General features: G+C 37.0%; 4 protein-coding genes across 4 annotated transcripts; 1 reads left to right on the top strand and 3 right to left on the bottom strand.

The window, feature by feature from the left end:
• Positions 1-1,359: 1,359 nt before the first annotated feature.
• calhm1a (calcium homeostasis modulator 1a) lies at positions 1,360-5,968 on the bottom strand. Its single transcript, XM_062994780.1, has 2 exons — positions 5,411-5,968; positions 1,360-1,836 (listed from the first exon to the last, which is right to left on the bottom strand). The coding sequence occupies exons 1-2, from the start codon at positions 5,966-5,968 to the stop codon at positions 1,360-1,362; spliced, it is 1,035 nt and encodes a 344-aa protein (XP_062850850.1).
• Positions 5,969-7,908: 1,940 nt separating this feature from the next.
• On the bottom strand, positions 7,909-10,920 carry calhm3 (calcium homeostasis modulator 3). The gene is made up of 3 exons (XM_062994781.1): positions 10,634-10,920; positions 8,572-8,827; positions 7,909-8,358 (listed from the first exon to the last, which is right to left on the bottom strand). Exons 1-3 carry the CDS (start codon positions 10,918-10,920, stop codon positions 7,909-7,911), a joined length of 993 nt encoding a protein of 330 aa, XP_062850851.1.
• Positions 10,921-16,821: 5,901 nt separating this feature from the next.
• Positions 16,822-18,551, top strand: itprip (inositol 1,4,5-trisphosphate receptor interacting protein). Its single transcript, XM_062995565.1, has one exon. It carries the CDS (start codon positions 16,822-16,824, stop codon positions 18,409-18,411), a length of 1,590 nt encoding a protein of 529 aa, XP_062851635.1. The 3' UTR covers positions 18,412-18,551.
• Positions 18,552-19,099: 548 nt separating this feature from the next.
• LOC134314816 (glutathione S-transferase omega-1-like) lies at positions 19,100-23,175 on the bottom strand. The gene is made up of 7 exons (XM_062995566.1): positions 23,112-23,175; positions 22,887-22,960; positions 21,348-21,456; positions 21,039-21,261; positions 20,424-20,525; positions 19,608-19,714; positions 19,100-19,469 (listed from the first exon to the last, which is right to left on the bottom strand). Exons 2-7 carry the CDS (start codon positions 22,915-22,917, stop codon positions 19,319-19,321), a joined length of 723 nt encoding a protein of 240 aa, XP_062851636.1. The 5' UTR covers positions 22,918-22,960; positions 23,112-23,175; the 3' UTR covers positions 19,100-19,318.
• Positions 23,176-24,459: the final 1,284 nt, after the last annotated feature.

The following is a 24,459-nucleotide window of genomic DNA, read 5'->3' as shown; positions in this document are numbered from 1 at the left end:
AGAGCAGGTATTATTTAGGTGGTGGATCATTCTCAGCACTGCAGTGACACTGACATGGTGGTGGTGTGTTGTGCTGTTATGAGTGGATCAGACACAACAGCGCTGCTGGAGTTTTTAAATACCGTGTCCATTCACTGTCCACTCTACTAGACACTCCTACCTAGTTGGTCCACCTTGTAGATGTAAAGTCAGAGACGATCGCTCATCTATTGCTGCTGTTTGAGTTGGTCATCTTCTAGATCTTCTTCTTCATCAGTGGTCACAGGACGCTGCCCACGGGGCACTGTTGGCTGGATGTTTTTGGTTGGTGGACTATTCTCAGTCCAGCAGTGACAGTGAGGTGTTTAAAAACTCCATCTGCATTGCTGTGTCTGATCCACTCATACCAGCACAACACACACTAACACGCCACCACCATGTCAGTGTCACTGCAGTGCTGAGAATGACCAACCACCTATCTAATACCTGCTCTGTAGTGGTCCTGTGAGTGTCCTGACCATTGAAGAACAGGGTGAAAGCAGGCTAAAAAAAGTATGTACAGAAACAGATGGACTACAGTCAGTAATTGTAGAACTACAAAGTGCTTCTATATGGTAAGTGGAGCTGATAAAATAGACAGTGAGTGTGGAAACAAGGAGGTGGTTTTAATATTATGGCTGATCAGTGTATAGTTATAGCTGGCTATGTACCAGTGTTAAATAAGCTTATAATGATCATAAAATAATTTAAAATATTTGTCAACTACTAAATAAATCACAAAATGATTGAGGTGATTCAAGAACCTGATACTAATACCTCACATTTTTCTACTTGTTAATTAGCTGCTAGCAGACTGGGTCTTTTAGTTCCTGCCTACATACTGCATACTTGATCGTGTGCCAGAGTAATAACAACACAATAAGTAGTGAACTATTTTAATACTGTTTAGTATCATTAAAAACTAGTTATTATTATTAGACATAGATTATTTGAATGATTCTGAAGTCATTTCATAGTAATCAGTAAGCTTACAGAGGGAAGTCCCACAGCAGCTATTGTAAGTAATGTTTTGAATTAACTTGAGAAAAAGGGCTTGCCTTAAAGGGCTCCTAAAATAGTCCCAGGGGAAGAAATGATGCATATTTTACTAAACACATTACTCAAGTTCTGTGCTGTGTTTTCATTCTACATTTAAAGACCCAGCACTTGGCAGGTTCACTTATTTATGCAGTTTAAACAATGAATCTCATTTGAAGTTATATAAGTTTTTAACTTTCCAACTTTTCAAATGTGAACATATTTGAAGGCCTTAGTCATAATTACTCCATAAGAGATGGCAATGAACCAAACTCAACCACTTTAATGGTCGGTTCCTTATAGTTAGACTTTGGAATAATAAGCTGCACAGTTATTCATGGGTTTTGGTCTAAAGCAGCCATTAGTGGTCGGAGAATTCAAGTTTTCATCTTTCATTTTGTAAATGCTTAATGCAGGTTTACAGGTATGCCAGTTCCACAGTACTTTATTCATGTCGTCCTTTTCACGGATGCCCATGAGCTTTTCTTCTTCACTCTTCGGCTTTTCTTCCTCGGGACCTTTCTCCTTTCCGTCTTTCTCTTTGTAATGGCTGTGAGGCACCATTTCACCGCTGATGCTCTCAAAATATTGCTGGATGCAGGCTTTGGCGAAGCTCTTGGCGTGGTCCTTGCAGGTGTCGTCGAAGAGCCTGCGCTCCGTGTCTATGTAATGAGACCAGTATTTGGTCTTTAAAAAGATCGCTTGTGTAAAGCAGGGTCTGATTCCTCTTATCAGAAAGGCTATTATTGTCGTCGACATCAAAAATGTCCATCCACAGGTCTGAGGAAAAAGGAGGCAGTATAGTTGAGATGTATAGTTAACACATTACAATACATGCAATACATTAATCAATCTGATGAATTAATAAACAATTTAACCCAGACACACTGTGCACATTATCCAGGGCCTCAATCCATCACAGGCAATACACATTCAAACAATTATTTACCCATTCACACCTAGGGGCGATTTGAAGAGGCCAGCTCATCTTTTGTATGTTTTTGAAAGGTGGGAGGAAACCAGAGTATCTGAATGAAACCCAGGTAGTCACATGCAAATCTCCATACAAAATGTGGCCAGATGCAGGGATCCACCTCTCCCATCTACTTAAGGTCAGGAAGGTTCTTTTTAGTTCTGCGAATGAGGAGCCATTTATTTAAAGGGTACAAACACTGGGTCTTTATAACCATTACACATCTATGTATAGTATTTCTGAAGGTATTTTTAGGACTTGTCAAAATTGGTGAGCTTGCAGTGTATATAGTATGCTTTTTTTGGTTGTTCCTGTATTTAGGGGTCGCTAAGGTGGATACCTAAGGTGCATACCAGACTTGACACCGGATGCCTTCCCCGATGTACCCCTTATATTTTTATCCAGGCTTGGGACCGCCATTGAGAGTGCACTTACAAACCCTCCCTCTTCAGACATTAGAGCAAGTCAAAAGCAACTTCTCAACTGTCTCAAAGCAACTTCACAGAATCCAGGACCGAACTCCCCAACTTGGACAGTGTATATAACAGCCATTTACAGAACAAGGCCAACAGCATTAGTAAGGATGCAACATACCCTGGGAACTATCTGTTTTCCCTGCTACCGTCTGGAAGGCGGTACAGGGCTATTCGTGCACACACGAACAGGCTGATAAACAGCTTCTTCCCAAGAGCTGTGGCCTCCATCACCCCTCCCCACCCCTCATAGACTCTGAACTTGAACATTGCGTATTTGCACATCTACATAAAACCATTTTCTCACTCAAACATAAAATCATAATTTTTGAGTTGAACTGATCTCCACAGAGCACAATATTCATATTCACCCATAATTTATTTTATTTATCTTGAAATCCATTCTTCTTTTTATCTTTTAGAGAGTGTCAAACTAAATTTCGTTGTATGCAAGTACACAATGACAAATAAAGGTTCTCCCTCAGACCAAAAACCCCAGTTGAGCAAGCCGAGGGCAACAGTGGCAAGGGAAAAACTCCCTTAAAAATACAGGAAGGAACCAGACTCAGCAGTGACCTCCATCCTCCTTGGGTGGCCTGGAGGACAATTTGAACAAATAGGATTTACACAAATCATACAGAGCAATGACCAGAGTGTTTGTACCACACACAGAATGGTAGACACACCCTACCCGTGTCTTGTAGACCTGGAACTTTGTTAGTGTGTGTAAGTATGCGTGTGCTAGCATATGTAAATTCATGTAAAGTAGGAGCATTTACAGGGACACTTGAAGGCAGAAAAGTCAAGCATTTAGTGGCATCACTAGATGCTCTTCATGAATATGGTAAAATTATGCTGGAATAAATATCAGATGTGTCCATGCCAGTTTGAGTGCTGTAATTACAGTGCAAAGTTGAACATACCAAATACTAATACATTCTATATTTTAAAGCTTTTTAACTTTTCACATACATTCTACTTGTTATACTTGTTACAGGCATTTTTACTAATGCTTTTACACTTTTGGCCCCCACATGAAGTACGCAGTATGAACTTTCTCCTAAGAGATTATGGAATAAAGGAATACTTTAATGTTTTTCAAACCAGTCTCCACTTACTAAAATATATATTTAGATAATGGGCAATTGACTAACTTTTTGTTTTTTGTTTTTTTGTATTGAGAAAATGTTCAATATACATCCAGTATACAGTACATATATAGTTAAAATATATAACAGTTAAATGATGTTAAAAGCATGTTTGATTAATGATAGTCATGCTTTTCCTGGGCTGTAGTCACTGCAGAAGAAATACATATTAAACATCAGCATATTAAATACTACTGTTAAAACACAATCTTGAACATGTTTCAGGTTTGTTTTGATTGAAGTGGACTGAGGTGGACTGCTGTCAACCTGCCATGGCTGTTGGTGATTTCATAGTCAAAGTAAGGCAGACCTGCTTGTAGAAGCTGTGGTCTTTACATGGGTGTTTATGTGTGTTCGTTTTTGAAAGACCTGGAAAGCTTTTACAACATGAAAAATAAAAGTCTAATGCAGCAAATGAAGAAAGAAAATGAATGTATAATATTTTAGAGCAGCAGGATATTTTGTTAATACTGCCATGTCACAATTATTAAACACCTACATAATATTGCTGATCCTAAAAATCTAAAAAGCCAGTCTGTCAGACCTAAAGTTGGGTTACAACATGATTAACCCATTGGAACTCAATAACGACTTTTAATTAGCTTCAGCTGTGATTTGTTATATAAACACCACTCAAAGATCCAAGTGTTCAAGGTGTGTTGCAGTCATAGTGAAAAGATCATTTTACTGCACCAAAAGGACAAATGGGTATAAGAAGATTTCCAAGTCCTTAAAAGTTCAAGACACCACTGGGCAGCAAACCTTTCCCAGCCATGGGAGACTGTCCAAAACAGTGCCCAGTACTCAGCAAGCTTGTCAGGACAATAAAGAAAACCTCCTATTTTATTGCAAAAGACTTGGGTGGTACAGCAGTAAATTGTGCTTGCCCACTACCACTGGGATCCAGAGGTTGAATCCACAGCAGTGCCATTAGCTGGACAGATGTCTACATACTAACATGATTGGGTGTGTCTGAGAGTGGGGATGGGCTAGGACCAGCAATGAATTGACGTCGTTTCTGAGGTGTGGTGTGGTGACCCACCATGACCCTGCCCAGATGTAATATGAAAATTAAACAACATTTAGAAAGGAAAGACAAGGCTAATGACAAGAAGAATACTTGCCCCATAGCCAAGCATGTAGGTGGCTCAGTGATAATGTAAGGCTGTTCTTCTGCTACAGGAATGGGCAATCATAACTGTATGACTGGCATCATGGACTAAAAGGCATTTTGAGGAGGAATGTTCTGCCTTATGTGGGGAAACTTGGTGATAATTAGACTTTCTGTCAAGACAATGATCCCAAGCACACTTACAAGTCAACCAAAGCTTGGTTAAGGAATCTTACAATTGTGACCGAATACAATCAATGCAATTGAGGGTTAAGGGCCTTGCTCAAGGGCCCAACAGTGGCAACTTGGCAGTGGTTGGGCTTGAACCAAAAGTTCTTTAATTACTAGTCCAGTACCTTGACTACTTAGCTATCACTGCCCTGCATTCACTTATTTTTTTTCTAACTGGATCAGATCCAGAACCAATGTACACCAGGCAAAAAATACAACCTGGACAGGAAGTCAATTCATTCACACACTTACACACTCATTCACAACTTAAGGCCATTCCACCTTCTGCATGATTTGGGATGGGTGTGAGATCTACAAGTACACAAACCCTCAACCACAATACATATGCTACCGAGCAGTCCTTAAACAAGTCCTTTACCTTACATATAACAACATAATATCAGAATATTAGATTTACCTGGGAAATAACACGAATATAGCGGGTCGAAGCATTACTGGAAATCAACGCCTCCCCGTTAAAGACGTTCTTGCAGGGAATTGTAGCGAGAATCTTTTCCACATCTTGTGGGGAAAGCTGCATTTCGGACACATAGGTCCGGTTTATGAAGTAGCTCAGATCGAACCTGGTACTAAACGCGCATAAGAAGCTTTTACCGTCCATGAGAGTGACCGCGATCCACACCGCCGGCGCAATCAATGAGCGCTGGGTCATGGAGACCAACATGTAGCGCAGTACCGCCGGTTCCTTCTGACGCTGGCCTTCAGGTCTCCTCCACTCCTCAGTTAGCATCGAGATGTTATTATTCAGTACATAACCCAGCATGAAGAACCAAATCGGAGGGATTACCAACATACCGACCCCGTACGCGTAATTATACTCCGGGAGACACGGGCATGTGAACTCAAAAGTGGCGTAAAGTTGTGCGCTCGCCAAGGCCATTATTCCACAGATGCCGTTCATAAACGACTCCTGGTTGGCTTGCAGGAACTGGAACATCATACGAAACTTATCCATCTTCAAAAAGTTGGTGTTTCACAACCTAGTCTTGAAACTAGAAAAATAATACAGTTTTGTACGTTGGTGTGTGATTTTATTGTCCTGTATATATAATTTTTATACATTATAGTGTAAGCATCTTACCTGAACGGATGTCTGGCTGCCGGTGTGCGCTCAAATGGAAATTCCCCTTTACGCACAGAAGCGTTCACCTGGGCTGTGTCCCAAACTGCGCCCTACCCAACTAAATAATAATAGCCCTGCGTCACTAGCAATAGGAACCACAAATGGCCTAGACTTGACATCCTACTTAGTGCGCCTTTAGTCTAAGTGATTTGGGACGTTCCAAGTCCTGGTCCATCCTTTCTACTAAAATTCCCATTGTATCCTTTAGTTAAATTAACATATTTAACATCACTTACATATGCTTTGTGATCTCGTTTATTAACGTTTAAAATATACACTACACTAAACATTTGTTTATTAGTCTTCATACATTAAATACACGTACATTAATACAGATAGGGTGGCTTGGTGGGTAGTTTTGTTGCCTCACAGCAGGAAGGTCCTGGGTTCGATTTGTAGGTGTTTTTGTTGAGTTTGCATGTTCTCCCCATGTCCATGTGGGTTTCCTCTGGGAGTTTTGGTTTTCTCCCCCAGTCCAAATACATGCAGTCAGATCAATTGGAGATGCTAAAATTGCCCTTGGTGTGTGTGTGTGTACCCTGTGATGGACTAGCGACCTGTCCAGGGTGTGTACTTTATTGTATATACATTACCTTGCATAGATTAATGAAGCTTTTTACATGTACAGTGTATTATAGATACATTACCTTAAATAAATGCTTTTCTATCATATGTACACTATATGTACATTTACATTTTCAGCATTTAGCAGATGCTTTTATCCAAAGCGACTTACAGTTGTGATAGTATACAATCTAAGCAATTGAGGGTTAAGGGCCTTGCTCAAGGGCCCAAAAGTGTCAAGCTGGCAGTGGTGAGGCTTGAACCGGCAACCTTTGATTACTGGACCAGTACCTTAACCACTAGGCTACAGCTGCACTACATGTAGGATATATTATGTTTAAAAAAGGGTTTTTATTACAAGCACATTGTGTCAAATATGCTAAATTGTTTAGTTAATTATTTCATGTACACTACAGCATAGATATCTTACCTTGCATTACCATGCATGTGTTGAATATTTGAATATGTTAAAGGATTTTTGTTGCATGGACACTGCATTACAAATACATTACCTTAAATATGTTAAAGACTTATTACATGAACTCTGTTTCATAGATACATTGCCTAGAAAATGCTAATGAAAAACATCTACACAAGCAGCACAAAACATAATTAATTTAAAATGAAATAACATGCCATACAACAATTATGATTTTATAGTTTTTTATTGCATTAATTCACTTTTAAATCTTACTATTATTTGCATTTGCATACGTGTGCTGAGTAATGTGTGCACAAAGAGCCATGCAAAACTAAACAAATAAAGTCCTGGCACAGGCAAATCACAGTATGCAAGGTTGCTGGCTTTATACTGCAGAAGTCTAACACAGACTACTCTGTAAATCTCTATTGTAAAAGAATATATATACCGTATATACATTATTATATCTCTATTATACATATATATTTATATCTACATGTGCTATATTACACAATACATTTATACAGCTTTCAAAAAATAAAGCAACTAACAGTGTTATAAAGAGGTAGAATGCAGTTTTAGGTGTGTGTTTATAGAACAATTTACAATTTACAATATACAAATATAATAAATAAAACCATTACTATTTTAAACTTAAGATAAAGATTTAACGAGACACTTACTGTCTAAGAACATTTGACAACATGGAAGGCTAGAGTTTAATAAACTCAATGTTTAAACATATAAACATGAACATTGTGCATTATTCTATTCTTTTATTGTGAATTCACACGTCTGAGTATAGTATACCTCCATTAGGGTCTTCCCAAGTAACACATTTAGTGGGTCTGTAGACTATCTTTGTTACATCTAGCTCAGGCCTGCACTGGAACCAGCTTTGAAGCATGTGTTCCACCTGATCCTTACTGGTTATACCATGAAGACGTTCCTCTTCCTCTTCACATTCATCTTGGCTTTTCTTTAGTCTAAGGTGGGGGGAGAGGGGCAGCCTGAGCACCATATCATCCTGTATATTCTCAAAGTATTGCACCACACATTTTCTGGCGAACTCCCTGGCATGATGGACACAGGTCTCATCAAAAAGCTTCTGCTCAACATCCAGGTAGTTGCTCCAGTAACGTGTCTGGAGGAAGGTGGCGTGATTAAAGCATGGCTTAATGATTCGACCCACTGCACCCAGGAAAATCAGGAAGAGAAGGATGGACCAGCCTAATGCCTGAAGGAGCGCAGAAAAATAGTATTATTAGACAAAATACAACATTAACAAACAATTACTGACTCTTTAACAGTTTTAGTCAAAATGATTCATAATATTTTACAAATTCATCAGATTTTAAATCCAAAGAAAGAACTGAAAGAACTTTTTTTATATTTTTTAATGCATTAAGACACTGGCATGGAAATAATAAGAAAAAAAAAGTCCACCTACCTGAGAGTAACAGCGTATATAACGTGAGACAGCTTTTCGAAAATTATTGTTAGCGAAGATTATATCTTCTTTGCAGGGTACCTTAGCCATGATTCGGATCACCTCCAGACCAGTGTTATTGGGAAACCCAGTGAAATGTTTGGGGTCCACGGTCTGACTGAATGCACATACGAAGCACTTTCCGTCCAGGAGAGACATCAGAATCCACACCATGGGAGCTAACATGGCCCGCTGTATCATAGCTGAAAACAAGTACCTACAAGAGAATTGTTTTTTTAAATACATAATAGGTATTGAACAACTGTGTTAAAAGTAGACATAAAATTAAGGTTTGTATTAACTGCTTTGCCTCCTTAGAAAAGAAACACAGATTGTACCTTTAATAGTTTTACAGACCTGCACTCAAACCTTTTCTGGTCCAGTTAAAGTTAAATGTTTACATACCTTTCTAGAGGACATGTATTTTTGGGCAGTTAATTTAGTTCTATGCCATTTTTATTTACTTTGTGGCATATGGTCCCAAGTCCTTGTTAGTGATTATTTCTAACTGAAACTGTATTATCTGTATAATTATATTCAACCCATGCTGATATAAAAATGGCACAGTCAGAAGTGATGTGTCCCTGATTGTTAAGTGATCTTCTTATGATGCCACTTAAACATTTGTCCCAGCCGTCATTATATTGTAACCAAGGGTTTGTTTATTAATTGTCTTGATGAGCTTACTAAGGTCTCTGTAAAAAAATGTTGAGCTTTCTTCCACAGCCAGCCAACCAGGTTTGCTGCTGCTTGATAAGTTTTAAACTTCCTGACAATAGTTTCAATGGTGTCTTGGAAATCTTCTTATATCCGTTGCCCTTTTAGTGCAAGGAAATTGATCTCTCAGCTTTTGTGAGCAGCTTCTTCAATTTCACTGTGGCTTGAACACTTTAATAACTGGGTGGTGTTTTTATAACACATCACAGCTGAAGCAGATAACAACTGGTTATTTAGTTTCCATGAGTTAATCATGTTGTGACCCAACTTTATGTCACAGATCTAAAGATTAGCTGAGGGGTTGAGTAGTTGTGACATGGCAGTATGAACAAAATATCCTGCTACTGTAAAAACAGTATAATTCTGCATCATTGATCACATAAAAACTTAATTTGAAGCAAAATCCAGCTCTTTAAAATCATGGAATGTCGGACTAGAGTCAGATGATCGTGACATCATTCTGATTTAAATAATCATTGCGTCAACCCTGTGAGTAAAGTTATCGTTAAATAAAAAGAGTGATAGTAGGGTAGGAATTGATGTTAGAATAAACAATTGAACTACTTTTAATTATTTTGATTATTTTTAATACATTTACGCACAGTGACGCAAGTCTAGGAGTAAAATTTGGATGGCATATCAATGACAATATTGGGTTTGATCCTGACTAATCTAAACAGGTTAGTTAAAACATTTTGTTACAAATGACTGAAAAGTCGGAGCTTCCAGACGCTCCTCCAGTGGCTAAACGAAAATCCTAGGAATGCCACTGGCTGTATGCTATGGCAGGTGTCTTCCTTTATACTATATTTTAAAGTACATGGAACAGTGGTCTCTTGCTATCATTGAGAAGAAACCCCCAAGTGCAACCAGTTTGACAAATAGCTAGTTGATCCAATTATTAATAACATTAACAGAATCTATTGAAATCACAGGAATACATGACATACATCTCCTGGAATAATGTATGTAAACTTATTTTTGGTATTTAGCAGACGCTTTTTTCCAAAGCGACCTACAGTAGTGGGACAGTATACAGTCTAAGCAATTGAGGGTTAAGGGCCTTGCTCAAGGGCCCAACAGTGACAACCTGGCAGAAGTAAGGCTTGAACCAGCAACTTTTTTGATTACTAGTCCAGTACCTTAACCACTAGGCTACAACTTATGAATAATAGTATATTTTTAAGAGATACATTCATTTTGTATGGAACAATATGATCTTATGCCTATAGTCGACAATAAACATGCATTAAATTGTATGCAGTAAATACACTATTTATTTAAAATCAAATGAGTCTATACTTACTTTACAACTGCTGGATTTTTGTCTCTTCTTCCCAAGGGTCTCGCATACTCCTCCATCATCACTCCAGTATGGCGATTGACCAGAATTCCCAGTAAGAAGAGGATGATCGGCGGGACGAACATCACACCGAGTCCGTACATTTTATTGTACTTTGGCAGACATGGACAGTTAAAATCAAAGCTGGTGTAGAGCTTCACACTAACCAGAGACAAAACTATACAAATACCGTTCGATATGGACTCGGAATTCGACTGGAAATATTGCAGAACTAACTTTAGACGATCCATGACAAAAGTTTTGAAGTTAAAGATGAAGCTGCAGGAGGTCTGAAACTTTTTTACAGAAATAAATAGGCCTACAGTAAATGTCAGTATATGTGAGTGTGGGCTGTGCAGTTTATAGCATACTCCTACAACTCACAAACACTGATCACACCTGAATAGCCTGGGCTTGGTGACCTACACGGGCTTCTCCTCGGATGGAAATGATTTAGTCATAGCCCATCCCCAAACCAAGCCTAGAACCGATAAACACTGATGTCGGACGGGCTTAAGCTCCTCCCTCTGCCTCACCCAACAGGTGCAGAACCGCATCAAACACCAACAGCAAACAGCATACAGTGCTTATTTATTACTATGAGTAATGTTTTCAATAATATATGTGTGTTTCTAGACTATTTTTTATAGATATAAATACAGGTTTTTTAAGGATTTATATTTTATGAATAAATATTTATTTTAACTTAATAATGAGTCATATTTTATAAATTGAAAATTAATTACAGTAAATCAAAGCATTTGATAAATGGCGAGATTAGTTAAAATTTTAAGATTTAAAAGTCAGACTATTTCCCCTCTAGGTGGCAGAAATAGACCTCCATTATTTGTTTAAAACTTAAACGTAACACTTTGAACATTTTAGGTAAACTTAGTGCCGTAGTAGCGTCATCTGGTGGTAAAACTGTAAATGTCAACATAGCCAGTGGTTTCTTTCTACATCAGTTGAATGTTTCATCTCCACCAAAAAAAAGCTTGTTTAAATCTCTGTACATGAAAACAGAACTCTCGCTTTGCTCAATGATTGCAGTTGTGTCGTCCCCAAAAATGTCCCTTAAAGTGAATTAGAATTATTTTTCATTCAGACAAACGAAATGTGACACTGCTTTAAGCTACCAAAATACAACAGCACAAAATAAATCTGTTGTGTAATATAAAACTATACATACATGCACTGACGAAATATTGAAATGATTTTAGTAAAATAAGTGTTGTGTAATAATAAGTGTAATCATTGATTATTCAGAAAAATATCACATAGAGGTCACTGTATTTTAATACCATTTATGTTTTAAATTGGATGTCCAACAAGCTCATGGTCAGGTGTCCAATTACTTTTGGCCATATAATGTATGTACATAGACATAACTAAAAGTAAATTCAAAATATGTACCATTAAAATAAATTAAAACTAATAACCTAATGTAAATGTGTCATTATCATAATGGCTCATAGAATGTGAAAAATCTGTACAATTTAGCACTAACATTGCAAATATGGTGTGAACAATTGTACTGATTAGAGTAACTATTGCAATTAGGATGTGAAAATTGTACCATTTTGTGCTAACAATGCAAAAAAGGTGAAAATTGTACTATTTTGTGCTATCATTGCAAATAGAATGTGTAAAATTGGATAATTTATTGCTAACATTGCATTTATGATGTGGAAAAATGCTAACATTGTGAATAGGGTGTGAAAAATGTTACTATTTTGTCCTAACATTGCGAATAGAATAAGAAAAAGTAGACTATTTAGTGCTAATGTTGGGAACATGGTGTGGAAAATGTACTACTAAATGGACTGTTTAGAGCTAACATTGCTAATAGGGCGTTAAAAAAAGTCTTTTTTGTTGTTATCATTGCTAAAAGAATGTAAAAAATTTAACTTTTTAATGCTAACATTGCAAATAGGGTGTAGAAATTTGAACTATTTAGTACTAACATTGCAGATAGAATGTGAAAAATTGGACTAACTGTGAATAGGACGTAAAAATTTGGACTATTTAATGCCAATATCGGGAATATGGTTTAAAAATTGTACTATTTAGTGCTACCATTGCAAACAGGGTGTAAAAATGGTAGTATTTAATACTAACATTACGAATAGAATAGAAAAAACTACTTTTTTAGGGTTAACATTGCGAATAGAATGTGAAAAATGTGACTGTTTAGTGCTAACACTGCGAATATGATGTGAAAATTGTATTTACAAGACGTAAAAATGACTTTTTAGTGTTTTTAACAGTTAATAGAATGTAAACAACATTAACATTTTAGTGCTAACATTGTGAAATGATCGTTGTGTGAAACGTTGTGAGAAGGAAACAGGGGAAATGTGTTCATGAGCAGGCTGTGTTCCAGGAAATGAGCAGTAAACTCCTCCATCTCTACCCAGTACACACACACTCACAGGAAAGCAAGATCCAGTTCACGCTACATTCACCTTTCAGTTGTTGCACGATGGGCAGCAGAACGAGAACAAACATTTAAGGAATAAAAGACGGTATGTGTTTTATTATAAATACTGCTCAGTTTTATTACTGGCCCTCCCAGCTCTGAGGGGGATGAAAATGACGCGTAACTTTATTCTAGTTTTATTTTCGAGCTCGTTGTTGTTATTCAGTGTGTTGAATACTTATCAATATTAAACAATATTCAGCGCATCTGCTTAAATAAAGTGTTAAATAGTTTAATATGATAACGCATTAAACTACTGAGATGAGGAAGTTCAGTACAGACCCGTTACTTCTAACTATACCGCAGTCTTCTTCTGTTAGCAAATATAAACTCATGTTCACGACTTTGTTACTTTGTTTTGACGTTATTGTATATATGTGGGTAGAAAGAAATCAGTAATTTTAGGGGTTTCTATCAACTTTGTTCTGTATCATTATATAATAACGACCCAAATATTGTTTTACAACGTTCCAGTATGCTTCTTTAACATAACATTATCACACGTTAGTAATTTTGTGACCTGCATGTCATGTAATGTTAGTTGTCAGTCAAGTCAAGAAAGTTAAAGTACATTTTATCTTAAAATACCAATGATAATAATAAAACCATCCTTTTCATAAAAAAAGTTAATTTGATAAATTTAACAGTGAATATGTACAACCCCAAATCAGAAAAAGTTGGGACAGCATGGAAAATGCAAGTAAAAATAAAAAAAACACAAAGTTTCTTACATTTACTTTGACTTTTATCTATATAATATGTATATTATCAAATGAAATGAAGTTGAGCAGACAAAACAGGAAATTTATTGGGTTCAAACTGTCTGCAACAAATAAAAGCCAAAGTAAATGTTTATTTGCATTTTCCATACTGTTCCAACTTTTTCACATTTGGGGTTGTAGCTTTACCACCTTACCTTAATCAAAACTATTTCATTACTTAGCTATCAAAATCTTTAATGAAGTATAATCTTATGTTAACCTGATGCTTTTAAATAGTCTTAATAATAATATTATATTAATAATTAGTTGTAAGTTTTTACTAATAGTATAACAAGTTTCCAGTTATACAGTTATGTTTATAATAAGGATAATCTTGAACAGATAAAATGCCTTCATTTGTCATATATACATATACACATGTACAGCACAGTGAATTTTTTTCAGTGGCCGCATGGGGAATTCAAACCCACAACCATTCAGTTGGTAACCCACAGCTCTACCCACAAGGCTACCACTATCTCATGTTTATTAAGTTTTAAAAAGCAGCCAAACTGTCATTCTGACCAACTTTCTTATGCTTATTAAAAACTAAATCTCCAGTACGTTCCAGATAGGTGGACACAAAGTTGAAGAGGCACCATGTAAAAGGAAAGGTTGTCAAACCATAATCTTGCATCATGAAAAACATTGTCGAAGCACCAAAGAGAAACATAAATGGTTTGATTCAGAATGTACATGTTGCTTATATCATAGCATAACATTGCTAGTTATATTAAATGTACAATATGAAAATTAAATTGAAAGAAAAGTAACAGCAATGTTATAGGAGCAGTAATAAATGCTATGAGAAGTTCTGTCAGAAACCCTCCAAACAATGACAGATATTCCTGTTCTAAACACAGGAACAGTTTGCTACATGACGTGAATGTTGGGTACAAAACATTAACATGTTAATGTCTTTATGACTTGTAGCAAAGCTAAGCTACTGAACTGTTAATGCTTAGGACACTTGTACATCTAAAACTACCTATTTAATTTATATAATTGCATACACAGGATTTTCACATTCACTTTCATTTCTTATTTATATATATTTTTTTCTATAAGTTTTATATTGCACAAAACACTGCACCTTTTTAAACCCACAATGTGAATTGCACATGCCAATGTTTACAATGTTTTCTATGTTTACAGGTATGAATGTGTGTGTTAAGGAGAGAGTGAGCTGTGTGAATAAGATTGTCTTTACTGTATTTTTCATGCACTGCGAGCATCTGTGTAACCAAAAACAAATTCCTTGTATGTGTGAGCATACTTGGCCAATAAAGCCTGATTCTGATTGTATGATTGACATTATAGACTGTTTTATACCAGTCTTATGGTATCATCATATCACTCTAGACTATTTCTTTTGTCAGTAGATTTAGTAATATTAAAAATACTTGCATTTATATAAGTGATGTATATGACGTTCTTGCTATATCACAACTTTGACTAATCTTGGTATCTGGTCTCATTTATAAATAAAATTCATTAGCCCCATGTTTCCTTAAGTACATTAGTGCTAAATACGGAAATCTATCATGTCTTAGTAATTGGCAACATGATTCATGAAGCTCTCTTTGGTTTTCAGTTTCTGCTCCATTTTTGGCATTTTTGGTCATAGTAGTTTTCCATTTGGCGGTGTTTAGCATGACTCACAGGGGCTCCTTGACAACCTCTGGAACAAAGCATGTCTCTGTGGTTTAATTTAGGGTACCATGGTAATCCTGCAGTTATGTTTTTATTATGAGTTATAGGAGAAGGGCACAAAAACTTTTGTATTTTTTGTTTTTGAATGTACCAATAAATTACCATCCATCTAAGTTGATCCCTTTATTTGTGTTAACTTTTTAAGTGAAAGGTATAGACCTACAAGTTGCAGAAATAGTTTACCAGTTTTAAACTATTCTTTGTTGGAGTGTCTTTAATAGAGTGTAAAATAGAGATTTTTGGCTTGTGTAATTGTGTGGTCTTTTCTCTTCCCTGTTTTGTTCATAAATATGTGGACGATACCTACCAAACACTTTTAATCGTAACTCAAAGTGCTAATTCTTTGTGCCTTTTGAGACCTTAAAAACCCCTTGTGAACTAATTAATGTGGGTTCTAAGATTTGCTAAGCTGCAAACAGCTGAACCTAGGTTTAAACAGAAGATTATTTTTATAATTTTGTTATTATTAATTTTTTTGTGACTGGTTGGTTCACTAGAGTAGTGTGTATTGTACAACAAAATTATGTCAATAATTGGATAAGCGGTTAAGAAAGTGAGTGAGTAATTACTTTAACTATGCAATATATATTTTGCATTTTCCCCCCAATTATCCTCCCAATCTGGTCATATCCTCTATTGCTGCAGACCTCCACTCCAGACCGAGGAGGGCCGGAACTAACACAAACCCCCTCAGACACACGTGCAGTATCCGACCGCTTCTTTTCGCCTGCACAACCCTATGGCCCTCCCTGCCTCTAACAAGCTAATCACTATTCATGTAGGCACTTGACCGGCCATTAGCTGAGATTTGCACTGGTGGGCTAGCGTGCTTTACTGCTGGCCACTCGAGTGCCCAAAAGTGTGCAGTATTGTGAATGTAACTGTAACAGGCACCCCTGCCATGGAGATTACAGAATTGCAGGTTACAGAATCATGCCCACCTGGTATGCCATTATGCTATTATGGAACAGAGACTGACAGTGGCGTTTTCTTTAATCAAAACTGTTTTATGTTCCCCTTTTACTGGTAGAATGGATCTCCTAAAAATATTATAACAGGATGATAAATTGCTGTATAATAGCTGGAATACTGTTTAATATCAAGCAAATAAATCCTGTACTACTAAAAACTGGAAATGTGTGCATACCATTTAATAATGCTATGATTTTTCAACTTTTCCACAGGTCCAGGTAGCGGTAATGCAGGGGACTATTGCACGGGTCTTCATGGTGGTTGCAGCTGCCATTCTCAACCACCCACTGTTATTTCCCAAAGAGAACACCACCATCCCAGAGGAAGAAGATGATATTTTGGCTCGGATGAAAGAGCACGAATTGAGGCTGCAGGCTGAACAAGAGCGTCTTGAGCAGGATATTTCAGAGGCAGACCAAGAAGCCTATGACTGCTATGGTTGGTACCTCTGGAGTGCACTTTCTATTGTCATTTTTTTTACTATTGAGTTTTGTAGGCAGGATCTGCACATTGCGGAACCATCTGATCCTGATGAAGATGGCTACACCTACAGCGGATCTGTCAATTCTAAGGTTTTGGCTTTTAATAAATGTGTCCTAAGCAACTTCTGCAAAACCAGTCTCAGTCCTTTTGTCCATGAGTGTGGAAGGGTGCAGGAATTTGTTGAAGGTTTTGCAGATGACCTGCTAGAGGCTTTGAGGAGCATCTGTGACCGTGAAGCTGATATGGAGCTTGAGGATTTTGTCGGAGTGGGCAGCATGTTTGAGTCTTGGCGAGTTTGTAAGCCTCTAATGTGCGACCTGATTGTGCCATTTGCAACCCCAGAGCCTTACCGGTTCCAGTTCCAGCTGTGGTGTGATGCATCTGCAGACATTCCATTGGACATGCAGGGGTGTGGGAGGATTAAGTTGACAAAGACAGGTGGAGACTGCCCTGACTGTGGTACAACCAACCTCGGCGATGAAATGCTATGCCTGCTTCACAACAGTAACCAAAATTGCAAAGCTGATGACCATGCCTTGGAGGAACTTCTCTGCGCAAAAAACACTTGTTATCTGTCCAAAGATCAGGTCATGAAGTGGTTCCAGATCTCAGTGACCAGAGCGTGGGGACAGATCTCACACAAGTATGAGTTTGAGCTCAATTTCCGCAGTCTGGATTTCCCTGGGGCTTTGAAGGTCAGGTTTAAGTCTGGAAAGGTTATTGTTCTAAACATTACCCCCGTTGTACAATTTGAGGACTCTGATGCCTACTTCGTCTCTCATTTTTCTTCAGACTGTAGCAACACTTCAGATACCCACTGGCATCTATCATTTACTATTTATGAAAGAAACCTGCTTAAACTCATGGCAAAAAGACTTCCAGAGAACTCCTGCCACCTCCGATGCCTTCAGATAGTGACTTTTCTGCATAGAAAACAGTCCGGTCTGCGAGGCAAAACAGCCCTTACAAATTACCATTTAAAAACTGCTCTATTGCATCTGCTTTTGTGTAAATCTACTTCAGCATGGCGACCGCAGTGTCTGGACCAGAGATTGCGAGACTTGTTAGTTTTTCTACATAAATGCTTGCAGGAAAAGAGACTTACTCATATTATCATAGGGAACCCACTTGTTCCAGCTGAAACTGGAATTCCAGCAATGTTTCGGGTGACAGAACCCATAAACCTTTTCAGGCCTTTGGTGTTACAGAGACAAATATATGCCAGAATGGTGGAGAATTTTGAAGAGATGCTCAGAAATGCGCCGGTGCTCATTCAGGAGTACTCCCCTCATTTCTCCAATGGTAATGTCCATCATGGTGTCAACTCAGTCTAACAACTCAGTGCTAGACTGACTAAATGATTTAACTCTGTAGCTTAGTCTTCAGTCCTGAAGAAGCATATTTTTAAAAATGTTTTATGTTTATTTTTTTACTTGGGAGTGGAATAGTAATTAAAAATGTAATTATAATACAGTATAACATCAGTATTATTGTAAGATTGTAAGTTTTCAGCTTTGCTGGAACATTGCTTTTGTATTTGACACATCTTGTAAGCAAGGCAAGTAAAGAATATTTTTATAGTTATATGTATGTTTACATTTATTAGACACTTTTATCCAAAATGCTGCGACCCCAGGATCTGAATACATTTGTGAATAAGATATTTCAGTTTTTGAATTTGTAATAATTTAATAGTCAACATGTTTAAAAACTTTGTCATTATGGGTGATCAAGTGTAGATTGTTGAGTGAAATGGTAACTACATTTAAATTGAAATCCAAAACAAAATCCAAGTGTGCAAAAAGACCAAGGGTCTGAATACTTTCTGTATGTGACAACAGTATTCACAAAATAATAAAGGTGCTGAGAATCGTGCAGCATTTGTTAAATTTTTTCCAGGTTTAGTTTATTGATGGTGTCGGTCTATGGTTTTATGATTTTAATGTACAAAATGATAACCTGCAAGACACAAGTATTGTAATAAAGACTTCTAAATTAAATAAATACCATTATATACATGCAGAGTGTAAATGTTAAGGTTTAATCAAGCCAGATTTACCACAAATATATATTGGCAATACATGTTTAATGGTTACAGCAAAGCACTGTCCAGTTAATCTTTAATAAAAACAGAAAAGTTAATAAAGATTCTGTATAAGAGAAACTACTTTTATTCTTCAATGCTTTTACCAAACTGCAAAGATTCTTGTAAGCAAATGCTCAGAAAGTGTGAGAGACATTTTATAAACCATAGTCATAATTGGGCTTTCCATCAGAGTATGACTGGAAAAAGCCTTTGTGGCTCTCTGTACTGAGCATGAGAGCCTTCACTGTTGGATCCTCTTGCATGCGTAGAGTCCAGTTGTTCAGTTCTGTGGCACCTTCCATACAACTAAAAAACAAAACAGTGTTTATTCGCAAAACTTAGTAGGTCGCACAACTGGTTTACTGTATTATTATTATTACACACGTTTGTCTAATTTAGCAGTTTGTTTTCTCTCAGTGTGCACGTGTAAGAAAAGAAACCTACTGTTTGAGCTGCCATGCCTCTATTCTCTCAAACCACGGCCAGATCAGATAGTCAATCATACTGACTGAGTCACCTCCAAAGAACTTGGTTTTTCTCTTAACCAGGACCTGTTAAAGTTAAGGAAATAACACAATTATTAACAGTTTCATGTCATGTTGGTGGAAAACCAAAAATCAGTTAAAGCTGTAATATATCACTTTTCTATGAATCATTTAAACAACATTTTAATTATTTATGTTATATTTCATTTAAGTAGTAGAATATATTGTAAAATATGTTGATTTGAGTCATAGGTCCCACAAAAACCTTAAATAGTAATTTATAGTCTGAACTATCTGTTCATGTTAGGTTAAACAATTTCAGACTCATTGCTAACTTATGTCACAAACTTGCCACTTTTACAATTTTCCTAGATAGTGCTTTGATTTGGCTTTTACAATAATCCAAACAAGAAAATAGTGAACAGAAGTTTAAACAATATTACAAAATGGTCTTTATAATATTCGAGCAATGACATTTTGACTAGGAAGCTCGGTGATGCAGCCGACTACTTTTCTTAGTGGCGCTATCAGTCCATCATGCATCTACACAGACACAATTGGCTATGTCTGAAAGAGGAGGGCTGGCTGAACCCCAGAAATGGATTGGCATCCTCCTTCCTTACCACCAGGATAAAGCAGCAGATAAAAATGAAATGATAAAAAATTTAATTAATTGAAACATAATGATTTGAAATAACCAGTTAAGATGCATTTGATAACAAATTCATATTTTTTCTAATATATTTAAAAATATTTGTGGTGCATGTTGTCAAACCTGATCCAATTTTGAAAGCTTTCCCCTAAGCTCTGCTTCAGGTGCAGACACGTCCACCCCAGGTCCTCTACTTAGTGCAATGGTATAGAACAATGTAAGAACCTGTAATAATCAGAACATAAATTCACTTAAATCTGTAAAATAAAAAAGGATTTGTATTCACATTCATATATTTGTATTCCATCTTTTATTAAATATTTTGTTTATCCAATCCAGTTTTGTCTTTATATCTTTTTTTAAATAATGACCACAGAATCATCAAATTTGCCCTGTCAATGGCAGTTCACTTGGAGAGAATGAATTTTAATGAGAATTTAAATATTAGGACTGAGCTGATTAATCTCATTAATCACACAAATGTCTTGACTTTTTCATGACCTGTTTTTATCTTTACTGGAGTGGAGGTGATAGTATGAACCTGCTTTGGTTTCAGAAATGCAGAATCCCATGGAGGCTTCTTTATACTCAGACTGAAAAGACCGGTTTTAAATCCTAGCAGGCTTTCCAGTCCATTTAAAATGTACAAGTGTTTTTATTAGTTCCTTTCATTCTTTCTACTACACCTGTATATACCTGAAATACAGTGCCACACCTTAGTGAGTGATGAGGGCTTACCTTCGAGTATTCATCCAGCAGCATCTTCTGCTCTGCTTTTGCCACGGGGTCTGAGGGAAACAGCTTTTTTGCAGGATATGCCTCATCCAGGTATTCACATGTGATTGATGATTCATAGACTATCTGACCACTGGCGGTCTCCAAGGTTGGTACAGCACCAGAAGGGTTTTTTTCCAAATACCACTCAGGCTTTTCTTTCAAATGGATGTTGACAATTTCATGGCTACAGGAAGATGAAGGAGGGTAAGCATCAGTCATCAAATACTGAAATCTTTAACATGCTACAATTATACAGACACCTGGACTTACTCAATACCCTTGGCATTCAGTACCAGTCTAGTTCTCTGGGCATATGGGCAGAATCTCATGCTGTAGATACGAATTTTGCCTTCGGGCACAGGACCTGGAGCACAGCTTCCTGCAAAGTAACAGACACAGTATTTGGCCAAAAGCGCAGTATTAAGGCCACAGACAATGTCCATGAAATCAATCCAATTTAATAACAATTGTAAACTAGTCCTCCCATCTCATTGCTGGCCTAATCTCACTCTCTTTTGATGGAATGGGAACAAACCAAAACTCTTGTAAAACAACAGAATGTGAACAGTATGTCCTCATGGTCAGGCACATTGTCCATATAGTGTATTTCATATATAAAATAATTTTATGTCAGCTTTTGAATACATCAACAGTAACTGATCTTAAGTCCTATTAATTCCCATATTTACCAACCCACAAAACATTCAGTGATTTAGTCCAGTAATTTAATACAATGATTCCCTGATTTAAACATAAGATCATTTAAATAATAAAAAAAAAATCTACAGAGGAAGTTTTATCTGTATCATACTGTGCAGTGCTGATACGAAAAAAAAAAGACTAATAAATGTACCTAAAAAAAAAAAACTGGTTTAGGTTATTTATGCATTTACATGTCTGTATTTGGTATAAATAAATGAATACACCATTTTACTAAAAATCTACTCACAATGTATTTTACTTTTAAATTGTAAAACTACAAGTATAATAAACTGATCTATAACCACACGTCCATCCACCCACCCACACACGAACCTTTAAAATAATCAGCACTTTAATGCACATTTTACCATCTACTGGGCGGCACGGTGGCTAAGTGGATAGCACTGTCACCTCACAGCAAGAAGGTCCTGGGTTCGGTCCTTTCTGTGTGGAGTTTGCATGTTCTCCCTGTGTCTGCATGGGCTTCCTCCGGGCGCTCCGGTTTCCTCCCACAGTCCAAAAACGTGTAAGGGAGATGAATTGGAGGTGCAAAACTGTCCATGACTTGTGAACTGATAAATCTTGTGTAATGAGTAACTACCGTTTCTGTCTTGAATGTAGCCAAAGTGTAAAACACGACGTTAAAATCCTAATAAACAAATAAATTAAACATTTACTAAATAAATGAAAAAAATTACACAATCCAAAAAACAAGGTATCCCTTCACAGGGAATAATGTTAAATAATTGTTCTTAGTCCAGTACTTTAACTCCACTAGCAGGTCCATAATAAGCTTTGTTAGTTTTGTATATGCACACACACACACACACACACACACACACACACACACACACACACACACACACACACACGTCATGCTTCACTTAGCTTCAGTCATGATTGTAGCTTATCACACACTTGTTGCAGTGCAAGTCTGAGCTGGTTTTAAGGTTACAGTGTGTATATATAAATATATATATATATATATATATATATATATATATATATATATATATATATATATATATATATATATATATATATATAAGTAAAGCTGTAAAGGAACAAATAAGTGTTTTAAATGAGGTAAAAGTGCATTTATTTTACCTGTTCTCAGGCATTGTTGAGACGCAGCCATAGTTTTTCTTTGTGATCCGGTTGAACAAACCTTAAAGCTGCGACTGCAAAGAAAGTAGAAAGCAGGGTTGCATTACATGAGTGTTTTACATTAGATCTAACTTTTAAATAATGTTACTTGGTTGCTGCAAAGAGACGTAATTACTGCATTTTACACCCCAACAAGTCAAGTACCTACTTATATTTACTACTCACCGTAATGTCAGTCGTATAATGATGACTAAGGACGAAAAATGAACTCTGCTGTTTGCCCTCCGTGCCTCTTATACACTATATGCTGCAGCCTCGCCCACTTCTACTATAAACATTGAAAACCTGCCTAGTGGTGTTTCTATTTACAGCACAGTCATCATGACTGTACCCTACACCCCACGAAGTACACTAAACCAAGGGTGTAGGCTTGGTTTAAACACCAGTAGGGACCACAAGGTCAACATGTTGGCATAGTTTAAAACCCAGACCTAAAATGGATTGGCACCTCACCATGAACCAGGTTTGTTTCTGCCTTCTGCCCAGGGTAAATCTTGTGGCACACTGTTGATTTACAGCAAAAAGGACAGTGGTAGGGCAGTGGTAGCTCAGCGGTTAGGGTACTTGACTAGTAATTAGAAGCTTGCTGGTTCAAGCCCCACCACCACCATTATCAATGATAATTGTAAGTTGCTTTGGATAAAAGCATCTGCTAAATGTCGAAAATGTAAAAAAGGGTCTGGGTTTGATTCCTCTGCCATGCAACCAAGGTCCTTTCTGTGTGGAGTTTGCATGTTCTGCCTGTGTCTGCATGGGTTTCCTCTGTCCAAAGACATACAGTCAGGCTATCTGGAGCTACTAAAATGCATTAAGTGTGTGTATGTGAATGTGTGTGTTTGCCCTGTGATGGACTGGTGATCTGTCCGGAGTGTTTAATGTCTTTTACCCAATAATTAAGACACACCGCGACCCTGACCAGGATAAAGGGGTGGTAAAACGGACAATAAATGAATGTAAATAAATGTAATTAAATGAATGAATGAATAATGAATGTACTGGGTCCACTACGTTTATCCTGTTGGGGGTCATCTCTTTTAGAAAGGCAATACCCCGATTTACAGTGCATAAGGGCTGAAGTAATGGGTTGATAAATCTAAAATAGTGTAAACTCACCAAAGGCACCAGCAAAAGTCTCTATTAGTAAATATGCTGGGTAATATATCTGAAAAATCAATGTCAAAAAGCTAATAAGAAGTAAAGCTAGTCTTTGCCCCAAAGTCTCTCATATCTCTGATTTCTCGTATCAAAGTCCTGAACGGTTTATGGTAAGACATGATGCCATTCATTGGGAGAATAAAAGCATAAACAAAAGAAAAAGAATATCTGAACCTCTGTCCAATCTTATAATTCCAGCAGTACAGAATCAGGTGGCATCTGAGGACAGTAGATAAAGCATTACAAAAACTGTTGACATAACCGGTAACCAGATCATACTGGTAACAAACCTGTGTTCACTGCACAAAAACAATAACACATCTGTTACCCAGATTAAAATTTTAAAGATTAAAAGGTT

The sequence above is a fragment of the Trichomycterus rosablanca genome, chromosome 5, assembly GCF_030014385.1.
Source record: "Trichomycterus rosablanca isolate fTriRos1 chromosome 5, fTriRos1.hap1, whole genome shotgun sequence".
Classification (NCBI taxonomy): domain Eukaryota; kingdom Metazoa; phylum Chordata; class Actinopteri; order Siluriformes; family Trichomycteridae; genus Trichomycterus; species Trichomycterus rosablanca.
This window is presented reverse-complemented; position numbering and strand designations above follow the sequence as displayed.

What these genes read in the sequence shown, in the direction of transcription:
- calhm1a (XM_062994780.1), bottom strand. Translation starts at nt 5,968, where the DNA reads ATGGATAAGTTTCGTATGATGTTCCAGTTCCTGCAAGCCAACCAGGAG. An exon ending in ATATTCGTGTTATTTCCCAG is followed by an intron (nt 1,837 to 5,410) that starts GTAAATCTAATA and finishes CTTTTTCCTCAG; the next exon opens with ACCTGTGGATGGACATTTTT.
- LOC134314816 (XM_062995566.1), bottom strand. Translation starts at nt 22,917, where the DNA reads ATGGCTGCGTCTCAACAATGCCTGAGAACAG. An exon ending in TCAACAATGCCTGAGAACAG is followed by an intron (nt 21,457 to 22,886) that starts GTAAAATAAATG and finishes GTTACTTTGCAG; the next exon opens with GAAGCTGTGCTCCAGGTCCT. An exon ending in GAGGCATGGCAGCTCAAACA is followed by an intron (nt 19,470 to 19,607) that starts GTAGGTTTCTTT and finishes TTTGTTTTTTAG; the next exon opens with TTGTATGGAAGGTGCCACAG.
- calhm3 (XM_062994781.1), bottom strand. Translation starts at nt 10,920, where the DNA reads ATGGATCGTCTAAAGTTAGTTCTGCAATATTTCCAGTCGAATTCCGAG. An exon ending in AAAAATCCAGCAGTTGTAAA is followed by an intron (nt 8,828 to 10,633) that starts GTAAGTATAGAC and finishes ATTCTCTTGTAG; the next exon opens with GTACTTGTTTTCAGCTATGA. An exon ending in ATATACGCTGTTACTCTCAG is followed by an intron (nt 8,359 to 8,571) that starts GTAGGTGGACTT and finishes GCGCTCCTTCAG; the next exon opens with GCATTAGGCTGGTCCATCCT.
- itprip (XM_062995565.1), top strand. Translation starts at nt 16,822, where the DNA reads ATGCAGGGGACTATTGCACGGGTCTTCATGGTGGTTGCAGCTGCCATT.